This window comes from Poecile atricapillus, chromosome 35, assembly GCF_030490865.1.
Source record: "Poecile atricapillus isolate bPoeAtr1 chromosome 35, bPoeAtr1.hap1, whole genome shotgun sequence".
NCBI lineage: Eukaryota > Metazoa > Chordata > Aves > Passeriformes > Paridae > Poecile > Poecile atricapillus.
The window spans coordinates 2,392,205-2,405,918 of NC_081283.1; the positions used below are offsets into that span (position 1 = coordinate 2,392,205).

General features: G+C 55.8%; 1 protein-coding gene across 1 annotated transcript in view; it reads right to left on the reverse strand.

Moving 5' to 3' along the window:
* The window catches only part of ESPL1 (extra spindle pole bodies like 1, separase), a 47,453-nt gene that overhangs the window by 15,063 nt on the left and 18,676 nt on the right, over positions 1–13,714 (reverse strand). The window contains exons 15-22 of the mRNA XM_058861132.1: positions 13,541–13,712; positions 11,096–11,227; positions 9,650–9,806; positions 8,420–8,529; positions 7,238–7,655; positions 5,578–6,964; positions 2,914–3,997; positions 2,747–2,830 (exon numbers count right to left, since the gene is read on the reverse strand). Of these exons, the coding sequence (XP_058717115.1) occupies positions 2,747–2,830; positions 2,914–3,997; positions 5,578–6,964; positions 7,238–7,655; positions 8,420–8,529; positions 9,650–9,806; positions 11,096–11,227; positions 13,541–13,712 (3,544 nt within the window). The remainder of the gene's footprint in view (positions 1–2,746; positions 2,831–2,913; positions 3,998–5,577; positions 6,965–7,237; positions 7,656–8,419; positions 8,530–9,649; positions 9,807–11,095; positions 11,228–13,540; positions 13,713–13,714) is intronic.

Here is a 13,714-nt window from a genome sequence, read left to right on the forward strand (position 1 = left end):
CACACGGACAGCGGTCAGTGTCCAGAGAGGGGACAGCGGTCAGTGAGGGGACAGCGGCCAGAGAGGGGACACCTGCGGACAGACAGACAGCGGCCAGAGAGGGGACAGTGGTCAGTGAGGGGACAGTGGTCAGTGAGGGGACACCTGCGGACAGATGGACACACGGACAGCGGTCAGTGGTCAGTGTCCAGAGAGGGGACACCTGCGGACAGACAGACACACGGACAGCGGTCAGTGTCCAGAGAGGGGACAGCGGTCAGTGAGGGGACACCTGTGGACAGATGGACACACGGACAGCGGTCAGTGAGGGGACAGCGGCCAGAGAGGGGACACCTGTGGACACACGGACAGTGGTCAGTGGTCAGTGTCCAGAGAGGGGACACCTGTGGACACACGGACAGTGGTCAGTGAGGGGACACCTGTGGACAGATGGACAGCGATCAGTGAGGACAGAGGGGTCAGGGGTCAGAGTGGTCAGGGTGGTCAGTGGTCAGGGTGGCCAGCAGTCAATGGTCAGTGTGGTCAGTGGGGTCAGTGGGGTCAATGGTCAATGGTCAGCAGTCAATGGTCAGTGTGGTCAATGGTCAGTGGTCATTGGTCAGTGTGGTCACTGGTCAATGGTCACTGGTCAATGGTCACTGGTCAATGGTCAGCAGTCAATGGTCAGTGGTCAATGGTCAGTGGTCAATGGTCAGTGGTCAGTGGTCAATGGTCAGTGGTCAATGGTCAGTGGTCAGTGGTCAGTGGTCAGTGGTCAATGGTCAGTGGTCAGTGGTCAATGGTCAGTGGTCATTGGTCAGTGGTCAGCCATCAATGGTCAGTGGTCAGTGGTCAATGGTCAGTGGTCAGTGGTCAATGGTCAGTGGTCAGTGTGATCAGTGTGGTCAGTGGTCAATGGTCAGCAGTCAGTGGTCAGCAGTCAATGGTCAGTGGTCAGTGTGGTCAGTGGCCACAGTGGCCACAGCTGGCACAGCACCCAGCAGGAGTGACCGACCCTGAGGCAGGAGGAGTGACCAGTGTCCAGTGTCCAGTGTCCAGAGTCCAGTGTCCAGTGACCAGTGTCCAGTGTCCAGTGACTGGTGTCCAGTGTCCAGTGTCCAGTGTCCAGTGACTGGTGTCCAGTGTCCAGAGTCCAGTGTCCAGTGTCCAGTGACCAGTGTCCAGTGACCAGTGTCCAGTGACCAGTGACCAGTGTCCAGTGACCAGTGTCCAGTGTCCAGAGTCCAGTGTCCAGTGACCAGTGTCCAGTGTCCAGTGACTGGTGTCCAGTGTCCAGTGACCAGTGTCCAGTGACTGGTGTCCAGTGACTGGTGTCCAGTGTCCAGAGTCCAGTGTCCAGTGTCCAGTGACCAGTGTCCAGTGACCAGTGTCCAGTGACCAGTGACCAGTGTCCAGTGACCAGTGTCCAGTGTCCAGAGTCCAGTGTCCAGTGACCAGTGTCCAGTGTCCAGTGACCGGTGTCCAGTGACCGGTGTCCAGTGTCCAGTGACCAGAGTCCAGTGTCCAGTGACCAGTGTCCAGTGACCGGTGTCCAGTGTCCAGTGTCCAGTGACCAGTGTCCAGTGACTGGTGTCCAGTGACTGGTGTCCAGTGTCCAGAGTCCAGTGTCCAGTGTCCAGTGTCCAGTGACCGGTGTCCAGTGTCCAGTGACCGGTGTCCAGTGTCCAGTGACCAGTGTCCAGTGACTGGTGTCCAGTGACCGGTGACCAGTGACCAGTGTCCAGTGTCCAGTGACCAGTGACCAGTGACCAGTGACCAGTGACCAGTGTCCAGTGACCGGTGACCAGTGTCCAGCCAGGGCTGGCCTGGGAGCGGCCGGAGGGGTCGGGAGGGGTCAGGACAGGAGGGAAAGGAAGTGGGAGGAAAAATTTGGGGAAAGGAAAATTCCAGGAGAGGAAACTCATGAGAAAAACCAGGAAAATTCCTGGAAAAGGAAGGAAAACCGGAGGAAAACCAGAACATGCCCCAAAATTCCCCAAACCCCCCAAACCTCCCCAAAATTCCCCAAACCTCCCCAAACCTCCCCAAAATTCCCCAAACCCTCCTCAAACCCCTCCAAAGTTCCCCAAACCACAACACCTCCCCAAAATTCCCCAAAACCTCCCCAAAATTCCCCAAACCTCCCCAAAACCCCCCCAAAATTCCCCCCAAAATTCCCCAAACCTCCCCAAAATTCCCCAAAACCCCCCCAAAATTCCCCAAAATTCCCCAAACTCCTCCAAAATTCCCCAAAACCCCCCCAAAATTCCCCAAACCCCTCCAAAATTCCCCAAACCCCCCCAAAATTTCCCCCAAAATTCCCCAAACCCCCCCAAAATTCCCCAAAATTTCCCAAACCCCCCCAAAATTCCCCAAACCCCCCCCAAAATTCGCCAAACCCCCCCAAAATTCCCCCCAAAATTCCCCAAAACCCCCCCAAAATTCCCCAAAATTCCCCAAAATCCCCCAAACCCCCCCAAAATTCCCCAAAATTTCCCAAACCCCTCCAAAATTCCCCAAACCCCTCCAAAATTCCCCCCAAAATTCCCCAAACCTCCCCAAAATTCCCCAAAACCCCCCCAAAATTCCCCAAACCCCCCCAAAATTCCCCAAACCCCCCCAAAATTCCCCAAACCCCTCCAAAATTCCCCAAAATTTCCCAAACCCCTCCAAAACTTCCCAAACCCCTCCAAAATCCCCCAAACCCCCCCAAAATTCCTCAAACCCCCCCAAAATTCCCCAAACCCCCCAAATTCCAGCTGCTCACCGGGCGGGGCAGAGGAGTTGGACCCCTCTGGATTTGGGGGATCCCCCTGATCCCCAATCCCTGGAATTTCCTTGCCGGCCCCCCCTGGAAAAGGAAGGACACGGACGGGGCAGTTTTGGGGTCCAAAAAGGCAATTTTGGGGTCCCCCCAAAATCCCCCAGACTCACCTGGGGGCAGCGGGGGGAGCTCGAAGCTCAGCTCTTCCTCCTCCTCCTCCTCTTCCTCCTCCTCCTCCAGGGCCCTCAGGGGATCCCGTTCCTCAATCCCAGAAAATTCCCAGCTTTTCTTTTCCTCCAAAATTCCCACTCGGGGCGTCCCCCTCACCCTCTTTTCCCGGCACGGGGCCCTGTTCTCCTTCTTTTCCAGAATTTTCTTGGAGTTTCCCTTTTCCTTCTTTTCCTCTTTTTCCCTTTTGGGGTTTCCCATTTTTTCCTCTTTTTCCATTTTGGGGTTTCCAGTTTTTTCCTCTTTTTCCATTTTGGGGTTTCCCGTTTTTTCCTCTTTTTCCATTTTGGGGTTTCCTGTTTTTTCCTCTTTTTCCATTTTGGGGTTTCCCATTTTTTCCTCTTTTTCCATTTTGGGGTTTCCATTTTTTTCCACGTTTTCCGTTTTTGGGATCCCTCTTTTCCCCATATTTTCCATTTTGGGGTTTCCCGTTTTTTCCTCTTTTTCCAGTTTGGGGTTTCCATTTTTTTCCACGTTTTCCGTTTTTGGGATCCCTCTTTTCCCCACATTTTCCATTTTGGGGTTTCCCGTTTTTTCCTCTTTTTCCAGTTTGGGGTTTCCACTTTTTTCCTCTTTTTCCATTTTGGGGTTTCCATTTTTTTCCACATTTTCCATTTTTGGGATCCCTCTTTTCCCCACATTTTCCATTTTGGGGTTTCCAGTTTTTTCCTCTTTTTCCATTTTGGGGTTTCCCATTTTTTCCTCTTTTTCCATTTTGGGGTTTCCATTTTTTTCCACATTTTCCGTTTTTGGGATCCCTCTTTTCCCCACATTTTCCATTTTGGGGTTTCTCCTTTTTTCCTTCTTTTCCACATTTTCCACCTGCTCAATTCCCCTTTTTTCCCTCTTTTTGGGGCTCCCCGGCTCCTTCCGGGGCCGCCCCCGCCGGGGCCGAGCCTCAATTCCCGGGGAATTCCCGGGGGATTTTTGGGGCCGGAGCTTCCGGGCACAGGAATTTTTCTGGCTGGTTTTGGGGGGATCCGGGGGGATTTGGGGCTCCTCGGGGTCGCTGTCACTGAAAGTCACCTGAAAAAGGGGGAAAAAAAGCCCCAAAATTTCATCCCAAAGTTTTTCCTCCACATGGAAGTTTCTCCCCGCCTCTGACCCAAATTTTCCCCCTGAAATTTTCTTTCCCAGAATTTTCCTCCCTTCCAAACTTTTCCTTTCCTCCCAAAACTTCTCCTCCAAAGCTTTCCTTTCCCAAATCCTTTTCCCTTCTTTCCATTTCCCCTCTCAAAGTTTTGCCCTCCCAAACTTCCCTCCCCAAAACTTTTCTTCCCAAACTTCCCCTCCCAATTTCCCCCCAAATTTCCCTTCCCAAATTTCCCTCCCGAAACCTTTACCATCCCCAAATTTCCCTCCCCAAATTTCCCTCCCAATTTCTCTCCCCAGATTTCTCTCCCCAAATTTCCCTCCCCAAATTTCCCTCCCAAATTTCCCTCCCCAAACTTCCCCTCCCAATTTCCCCCCAAATTTCCCTCCCCAAACCTTTCCCCTCCCAATTTCCCTCCCCAAATTTCCCTCCCCCCCAAACCTTTCCCTTCCCCAAATTTCCCTCCCCAAACCTTTCCCATCCCCAAATTTCCCTCCCCAAATTTCCCTCCCAATTTCTCTCCCCAAATTCCCCTCCCAATTTCCCCCCAAATTTCCCTCCCAATTTCCCCCCAAATTTCCCTTCCCAAACCTTTCCCATCCCCAAATTTCCCTTCCCAATTTCTCTCCCCAAATTTCCCTCCCCCCCAAACCTTTCCCATCCCCAAATTCCCATCCCCAAATTTCCCTCCCCAAATTTCCCTCCCAATTTCCCATCCCAAATTTCCCTCCCCAAACCTTTCCCATCCCCAAATTTCCATCCCAAACTTCCCCTCCCAATTTCCCCCCAAATTTCCATCCCCAAACTTTTCCCCCAAAACTTCCCTCCCCAAATTTCCCTCCCAATTCCCCCTCCTCCCAATTTCCATCCCCAAACTTTCCCCCTCCCCAAATTTCCCATCCCAAATTTCCATCCCCAAACTTTTCCCCCAAAACTTCCATCCCAAATTTCCATCCCCAAATTCCCCCTCCTCCCAATTCCCCTCCCAATTTCCCTCCCCAAATTTCCCTCCCAATTTCCCTCCCCAAATTTCCATCCCAAACTTCCCCTTCCAATTTCCCCCCAAATTTCCCTTCCCAAATTTCCCTCCCCAAACCTTTCCCATCCCCAAACTTCCCCTCCCAAATTTCCCTCCCAATTTCTCTCCCCAAATTTCCCTCCCCAAATTTCCCTCCCAAATTTCCCTCTCCCCCAATTTCCCTCCCCAAACTTCCCCTCCCAATTTCCATCCCCAAATTTCCCATCCCAAATTTCCCTCCCAATTTCCCTCCCAATTTCTCTCCCCAAATTTCCATCCCCAAACCTTTCCCATCCCCAAACTTCCCCTCCCAATTTCCCCCCAAATTTCCCTCCCAATTTCCCCCCAAATTTCCCTCCCCAAATTTCCCTCCCAATTTCCCTCCCCAAATTTCCATCCCAAACTTCCCCTCCCAATTTCCCCCCAAATTTCCCTCCCCAAATTTCCCTCCCCAAATTTCCCTCCCCCCCAGAGCTCTCCCCTCCCCAGACTCACCCTGATCCGGGACTTGACCCTTCCCGGGATTTTGGGGGCCCTGCGGAGCCGGGAGTGGCCCCTGCTGGGGGAGGGCTCCTCGCTGAAGATGCTGAAGGGGGTCCTGGGCCCCCCCAGCAGCGTTTTTGGGGGTCCCCCCGATTTGGGGTGGGGGGTGCAGGGTCCCCCCGGCCGCAGGACAATGGGGGGAACCTCGCTGTCCGAATCCCCCAGCGAGAAAACCTCCCCAAACCTGGGGGGCTTCGCTCTCGGGCTCTTCCCCACCTTGCCTTTGGGGGCTTTGGTTTTTCTGGGGGGAGCTTTGGGGCTTTTTTGGGCTTGTTTGGGGCTGGCTGGGGGTCGGGGGGTCCAGGTTTGGGCCAGGACGTCGCTGACGGGGCGGCCGAGGGCGGTGGCCACGCGGCTGAGGGTGGCCAAGGCTTTGGCCAGCAGCAGAGTGGCCACGGCCACGGCCAGCCCGGCCACGGGGGCGCTTTGGGACGCCAGGAGGGTCAGACCCCGCTCCAGCTCCTCATCCCAAACGGGATCCGGCTGGGATGAGCCCGGCAGGACCCGCAGGGCCAGCGTGGAGTAGCTGGCGGCCACCAGCTCGGCCAGAGGGCCCAGGGGGGGCCTGAGCACAGAGGGGTCCCTGATCCCAAAGGTGTTCCCATCCCCAGAGGGATCCCTGATCCCAAAGATGTTCCCATTCCCAGGGGGATCCTGCAGGTCCTTGATCCCAAAACTGTTCCCATTCCCAGAGGGATCCCTGAGCCCAAAGGTGTTCCCATCCCCAGGGGGATCCCTGAGCCCAAAGGTGTTCCCATCCCCAGAGGGATCCCTGATCCCAAAACTGTTCCCATTCCCAGGGGGATCCCTGATCCCAAAGGTGTTCCTGATCCCAAAGGTGTTCCCATCCCCAGGGGGATCCCTGATCCCAAAGGTGTTCCCATCCCCAGGGGGATCCCTGATCCCAAAACTGTTCCCATCCCCAGGGGGATCCCTGATCCCAAAGGTGTTCCCATTCCCAGAGGGATCCTGCAGGTCCCTGATCCCAAAGGTGTTCCTGATCCCAAAACTGTTCCCATCCCCAGAGGGTTCCCTGATCCCAAAACTGTTCCCATTGTCAGAAGGATCCTGCAGGTTCCTGTCCCCATCCCTGATGGCGTCCCCGTTATTCCCAGGAATTCCCTTATCCTTGATGATGTCTCCAATCCCACTGTTCCCCTCATTCCCACAGCTCTCATTCCCATTGTTCCCCCCAATCCCATTGTTCCCCTCATTCCCATTGTTCCCCCCATTCCCATGGCTCTTATTCCCATTGTTCACCCCAATCCCACAGCTCTCATTCCCACTGTTTTCCTCATTCCCATGGCTCTCATTCCCATTTTTCCCCCCATTATTCCCACTGTTCCCCCCATTATTCCCACTGTTCCCCCCGTTATTCCCAGTGCTCCCCCCGTTATTCCCATTTTTCCCCCCGTTATTCCCACTGCTCCCCCCGTTATTCCCATTTTTCCCCCCGTTATTCCCGCCGTTCCCCCCATTATTCCCATTTTTCCCCCCGTTATTCCCATTTTTCCCCCCGTTATTCCCATTTTTCCCCCCGTTATTCCCGGCATTCCCCACGATCCCAGCCCTCCCCAGCTCCCCCTCCAGCCGTTTCCCGGCGCTCCAGCACCGTTCCAGCACTTTCCGCGCCAGGGCGGCTCCGGGGGCGCCGTTCCCGGCCAGGATCCGGTGCCGAGCCCGCGCCAGGAGCCAGCGCAGCCCCAGCTCCAGCAGCGCGGGGTCGGAGCAGAAGGAGCAGCCGCATCCCCAGGGATGGGACAGGAATTCCAGGAATTCCAGGAATTCCGGGCTCTTCCCTTTCTTTCTCAGCTCCGGGGAGGCCGTGAGAGCGTCCGGCTGCTCCGGGAGAGCGGCCGGAGCCAGCAGATCCAAGGATGGACCCTTGAGGAATTCCTCATCCTCTTCTTTGGCGGGATTGGGATCGGGATCCAGTGGATCCAGTGGATCCCGGGGTTTTCTCCTCTCCGGGAGACCCTTCCGGAGCTGGATCTTGGCTCGGTGCTGAGGATCCCACAGGGGTTTGGCTTCTGGAATTGAGGGAATTGAGGGAATTCAGGGAGAATTTGGGATTTGGAGAGGATTCCCAGCTGGATTTTTCAGCCTGGGGATGGGAGGGGTATTTGGGGTTCCCAGTGGGATTTAATTCTGTGGATGGAGGAAAGGACGTTTGGGATTTTCCAGCTCAAAGAAAGGGATCAAAAACCTGGATTCTGTCTGAGCCTGATCCTTCCCCCATTCCCAAACTGGGATCCCTGGAATTTCCTCATTCCCAAACTGGGATTTTCCCCATTCCCAAACTGGGATCTCTGGGATTTCCTCATTCCCAAACTGGGATCTCTGGAATTTCCCCCATTCCCAAACTGGGATCTCTGGGATTTCCTCATTCCCAAACTGGGATCTCTGGAATTTCCTCATTCCCAAACTGGGATTTCCCCCATTCCTGGACTGGGATTTCCTCTATTCCCAAACTGGGATTTCCTCCATTCCCAGACTGGGATTTCCCCCATTCCCAAACTGGGATTTCCCCCATTCCCAGACTGGGATTTCCCCCATTCCCAAACTGGGATTTCCCCCATTCCCAGACTGGGATTTCCTCCATTCCCAAACTGGGATTTCCCCATTCCCAGACTGGGATTTCCTCCATTCCCAGACTGGGATTTCCTCCATTCCCAAACTGGGATTTCCCCATTCCCAGACTGGGATTTCCTCCATTCCCAGACTGGGATTTCCCCCATTCCCAGACTGGGATTTCCCCATTCCCAGACCGGGATTTCCCCATCCCAGTGCTCACCAGTTTGGGGCTGGAGCAGGAACTGGGCGTGCTGGAGGTGGGACTGGCTCAGCTCCAGCTCCCCCTGCTGCAGCTCCAGCTGGGACTGCAGCACCAGGAACGACACACACCTGCGGGAAAACCGGGAAAAACCGGGAAGAACGGAGAAAAACCGGGAAAAACAGGGGGAAAATGGGGGGAAAAGTGGGAAAAAACGGGAAAAAAATGAGGAAAATGAGGGGAAAATGGGGAAAATGGGGAAAATGGGGAAAATGGGGAAAAAGGCCCCTCAGATCCCATCAGAGCCAGGAGGGAGGTGGGAACAGTCACTGAGCTCCTCACCCACCATTCCCAAAGGATCCCCATCCCAATCCTGATCCCAGTGATCCCATTCCCAGTGATCCCAGTGATCCCAATCCATTCCCAGTGATCCCAGTGATCCCAATCCCATTCCCAGTGATCCCAATGATCCCAATCCCATTCCCAGTGACCCCAACCCATTCCCAGTGATCCCAGTGATCCCAATCCATTCCCAGTGATCCCAGTGATCCCAATCCCATTCCCATTCCCAGTGATCCCAATCCATTCCCAATGATCCCAGTGATCCCAATCCATTCCCAATGATCCCAATGATCCCATTCCCATTCCCAGTGATCCCAGTGATCCCAATCCCATTCCCAGTGATCCCAATGATCCCAATCCCATTCCCAGTGATCCCAGTGATCCCAGTGATCCCATCACTGACCATCTGGAGGCCTGCAGGTGTCCGGCCAGCCCCAGTCCCTCTGCACAGAAGGCTCTGGCCCTGCAGCCCAGCTCCATCCCAGTGACCCCAATCCATTCCCAGTGATCCCAGTGATCCCATTCCCATTCCCAATGATCCCAATCCCATTCCCAGTGATCCCAGTGATCCCATCACTGACCATCTGGAGGTCTGCAGGTGTCCAGCCAGCCCCAGCCCCTCTGCACAGAAGGCTCTGGCCCTGCAGCCCAGCTCCATCCCAGTGACCCCAATCCCATTCCCATTCCCAGTGACCCAAATCCCATTCCCAGTGATCCCAGTGATCCCAATCCCATTCCCAATCCCATCACTGACCATCTGGAGGCCTGCAGGTGTCCAGCCAGCCCCAGTCCCTCTGCACAGAAGGCTCTGGCCCTGCAGCCCAGCTCCATCCCAGTGACCCCAGTGATCCCAGTGATCCCAATCCCATTCCCAGTGATCCCAGTGATCCCAGTGATCCCAGTACTGACCATCTGGAGGCCTGCAGGTGTCCAGCCAGCCCCAGTCCCTCCGCACAGAAGGCTCTGGCCCTGCAGCCCAGCTCGCCGTGGCCCAGCAGCGTCACCAGGCGCTGGCAGCAGCTCAGGGCCTCCCCCAGCGCCTGCCACTTGTGCAGCAGCGCAGAACCTGCAACGGCAACACCTGCGTCGGACACCCGGACACACCGGATACACCGGGGACACCGGACATGCCGGATACACCGGATACACCGGGGACACCGGACACACCGGGGACACCGGACACACTGGATACACTGGGGACACCGGATACACCGGATACACCGGTACCGGGGACACCGGACACACCGAATACACCGGTACCGGGGACACCGGGGACACCGGGGACACCGGATACACCAGACACTGACACCAGATACACCGGTACCAGGGACGCCAGATACACCGGGGACACCGGACACTGACACCAGATACACCAGTACCGGGGACACCGGATACACCGGGGACACCGGGGACACCGGACACTGACACCAGATACACCGGTACCGGGGACACCGGATACACCGGATACAGCTCGGACACCAGTACCAGATACACTGGACACTGACACCGGACACATCGGACACAGCTCAGACACCCACACCGGACATGGGACACAGAGACTGGACAGGGACATGGACACTGGACAGGGACACAGACATGGACACTGGACAGGGACACTGGACACTGGACAGGGACACGGACACTGGACAGGGACACGGACACTGGACAGGGACACGGACACTGGACAGGGACACTGGACAGGGACACTGAACATGGACACTGGACAGGGACATGGACATGGCTCCGGACACGGGACAGGGACACTGGACAGGGACACAGACACTGGACATGGACACTGGACAGGGACACTGGACATGGACACTGGACAGGGACACTGGACATGGACACTGGACAGGGACACTGGACATGGACACTGGGCAGGGACACTGGGCAGGGACACGGACACTGGACATGGACACTGGACACGGACACTGGACAGGGACACTGGACATGGACACTGGACACGGACACTGGACAGGGACACTGGACAGGGGACACCGGACATGGACGTGGGACAGGGACCCAGGACAGGGAGGATTCCCAGGGTTATGGGATAGGGAGGATTCCAGAGGCTCCCAATCCCACCCCATGGATCCCATCCCAATCCCACCCCACAGATGCCACCCCACAGATCCCATCCCATGGATCCCATCCCACCCCACGGATCCCACCCCATGGATCCCATCCCACCCCACAGATCCCATCCCACAGATCCCATCCCACCCCACAGATCCCACCCCACCCTACAGATCCCATTCCAATCCCACCCCACAGATCCCACCCCACGGATGCCATCCCATGGATCCCATCCCACGGATCCCACCCCACCCCACGGATCCCGTCCCGTTCCCTGACCGGAGTCGGGGCCGGGCTCCTCGGGCGGGAGGCTCCGGGCGCTCCCCAGGACGTCGCTGCCCATGAGGAAGACGAGGACGCTCCGGAGCAGCCTCTGCGCCTCCAGCAGAGCCACCTTGGGGCTGCTCCAGCCTGGAATTCCGTGGGATCAGCGCTGGAGCCGCCCCAGCTGCTCCCTCCTCTTCCTCCTCCTCCTCTTCCCAGCAAAGCTTCCCCGAATCCCGACTCCACCCTTCCTCTTCCTCATCCCAAATCCCTTCTTCCTTCTCCCGGAACTCCTTCCTCATCCCGAACTCTCTCTCTTCCTCCTCATCCCCAAAACCCCTCGTTCCTCCTCCTCTCCATCCCAAATTCCCTCCCTCTTCCTCATCCCAAATTTCCTTCATCTCTTCCCAAACTCTCTCTCCATCCCAAACTCCTTCCCTCTTCCTCATCCCAAACTCCTTCCTCTTCCTCTTCCTCATCCCAAACTCCCTTCATCTCTTCCCAAACTCTCTCCATCCCAAACTCCCTTTTCCTCATCCCAAACTCCCTTCCCTCTTCCTCTTCTTCATCCCAAACTCCCTCTCTCCATCCCAAATTCCCTCCCTCTTCCTCATCCCAAACTTCCTTCATCTCTTCCCAAACTCTCTCTCCATCCCAAACTCCTTTCCCTCTTCTTCTTCCCCATCCCAAACTCCTTCCCTCTTCCTCATCCCAAACTCCTTCCCTCTTCCTCATCCCAAACTCCCTTCCTCTTCCTCATCCCAAACTCCTTTCCCTCTTCTTCTTCCCCATCCCAAACTCCTTCCCTCTTCCTCATCCCAAACTCCCTTCCTCTTCCTCATCCCAAACTCTCCATCCCAAACTCCCTTCCCTCTTCCTCTCCCTCATCCCAAAATCCCTCTCTCCATCCCAAATTCCCTCCCTCTTCCTCATCCCCACCTTCCTTCATCTCTTCCCAAACTCTCTCTCCATCCCAAACTCCTTTCCCTCTTCTTCTTCCCCATCCCAAACTCCCTTCCCTCTTCCTCATCCCAAACTCCCTTCCTCTTCCTCATCCCAAACTCCCTTCCCTCTTCTTCTTCCCCATCCCAAACTCCTTCCCTCTTCCTCATCCCAAACTCCTTCCCTCTTCCTCATCCCAAACTCCCTTCCTCTTCCTCATCCCAAACTCCTTTCCCTCTTCTTCTTCCCCATCCCAAACTCCCTTCCTCTTCCTCATCCCAAACTCCTTCCCTCTTCCTCATCCCAAACTCCTTCCCTCTTCCTCATCCCAAACTCCTTCCCTCTTCCTCATCCCAAACTCCCTTCCTCTTCCTCATCCCAAACTCCCTTCCTCTTCCTCATCCCAAACTCCTTCCCTCTTCCTCATCCCAAACTCCCTCCGTCTTCCTCATCCCAAACTCCCTTCCTCTTCCTCATCCCAAACTCCTTCCCTCTTCCTCATCCCAAACTCCTTCCCTCTTCCTCATCCCAAACTCCCTTCCTCTTCCTCATCCCAAACTCCCTTCCCTCTTCTTCTTCCCCATCCCAAACTCCCTTCCCTCTTCCTCATCCCAAACTCCCTTCCTCTTCCTCATCCCAAACTCCCTTCCCTCTTCCCAAACTCTCTCTCCATCCCAAACTCCTTTCCCTCTTCTTCTTCCCCATCCCAAATTCCTTGCATCTCTTCCCAAACTCTCTCTCCATCCCAAACTCCCTCTTCCTCATCCCAAACTCCCTTCCTCTTCCTCATCCCAAACTCCCTTCCTCTTCCTCATCCCAAACTCCTTCCCTCTTCCTCATCCCAAACTCCCTCCGTCTTCCTCATCCCAAACTCCCTTCCTCTTCCTCATCCCAAACTCCTTCCCTCTTCCTCATCCCAAACTCCTTCCCTCTTCCTCATCCCAAACTCCCTTCCTCTTCCTCATCCCAAACTCCCTTCCCTCTTCTTCTTCCCCATCCCAAACTCCCTTCCCTCTTCCTCATCCCAAACTCCCTTCCTCTTCCTCATCCCAAACTCCCTTCCCTCTTCCCAAACTCTCTCTCCATCCCAAACTCCTTTCCCTCTTCTTCTTCCCCATCCCAAATTCCTTGCATCTCTTCCCAAACTCTCTCTCCATCCCAAACTCCCTTTTCCTCACCCCAAACTCCCTCCCTCTTCCTCTTCCTCATCCCAAAATCCCTCTCTCCATCCCAAATTCCCTCCCTCTTCCTCATCCCAAACTTCCTTCATCTCTTCCCAAACTCTCTCTCCATCCCAAACTCCCTTCCTCTTCCTCATCCCAAACTCTCTATCCCAAACTCCCTTCCCTCTTCCTCTTCCTCATCCCAAACTCCTTTCCCTCACCCCAAACTCCCTGTCCCTCATCCCAAACTCTCTCTCCATCCCAAACTCCTTTCCCTCACCCCAAAACCCCTCTCCCTCATCCCAAACTCTTCCCCTCCTCCTCCTCCAGCCCATTCCCATTCCGGTTTTCCCACCGTGCTGTCGGATGCGTTGCCGGAGCGGTGCCGGGAGCCGCGCCGGGGGCAGCTCCAGGATTTGTGCCGTGAGCTGCAGGGCCCGGGCCCGGGCCAGGAACCAGCCCCGCGTGGAGCGGCCGGAGCCGCGATCCTGCAGCGCCTGGAGCAGCAGGGAGACGGCCTCGGGAACCT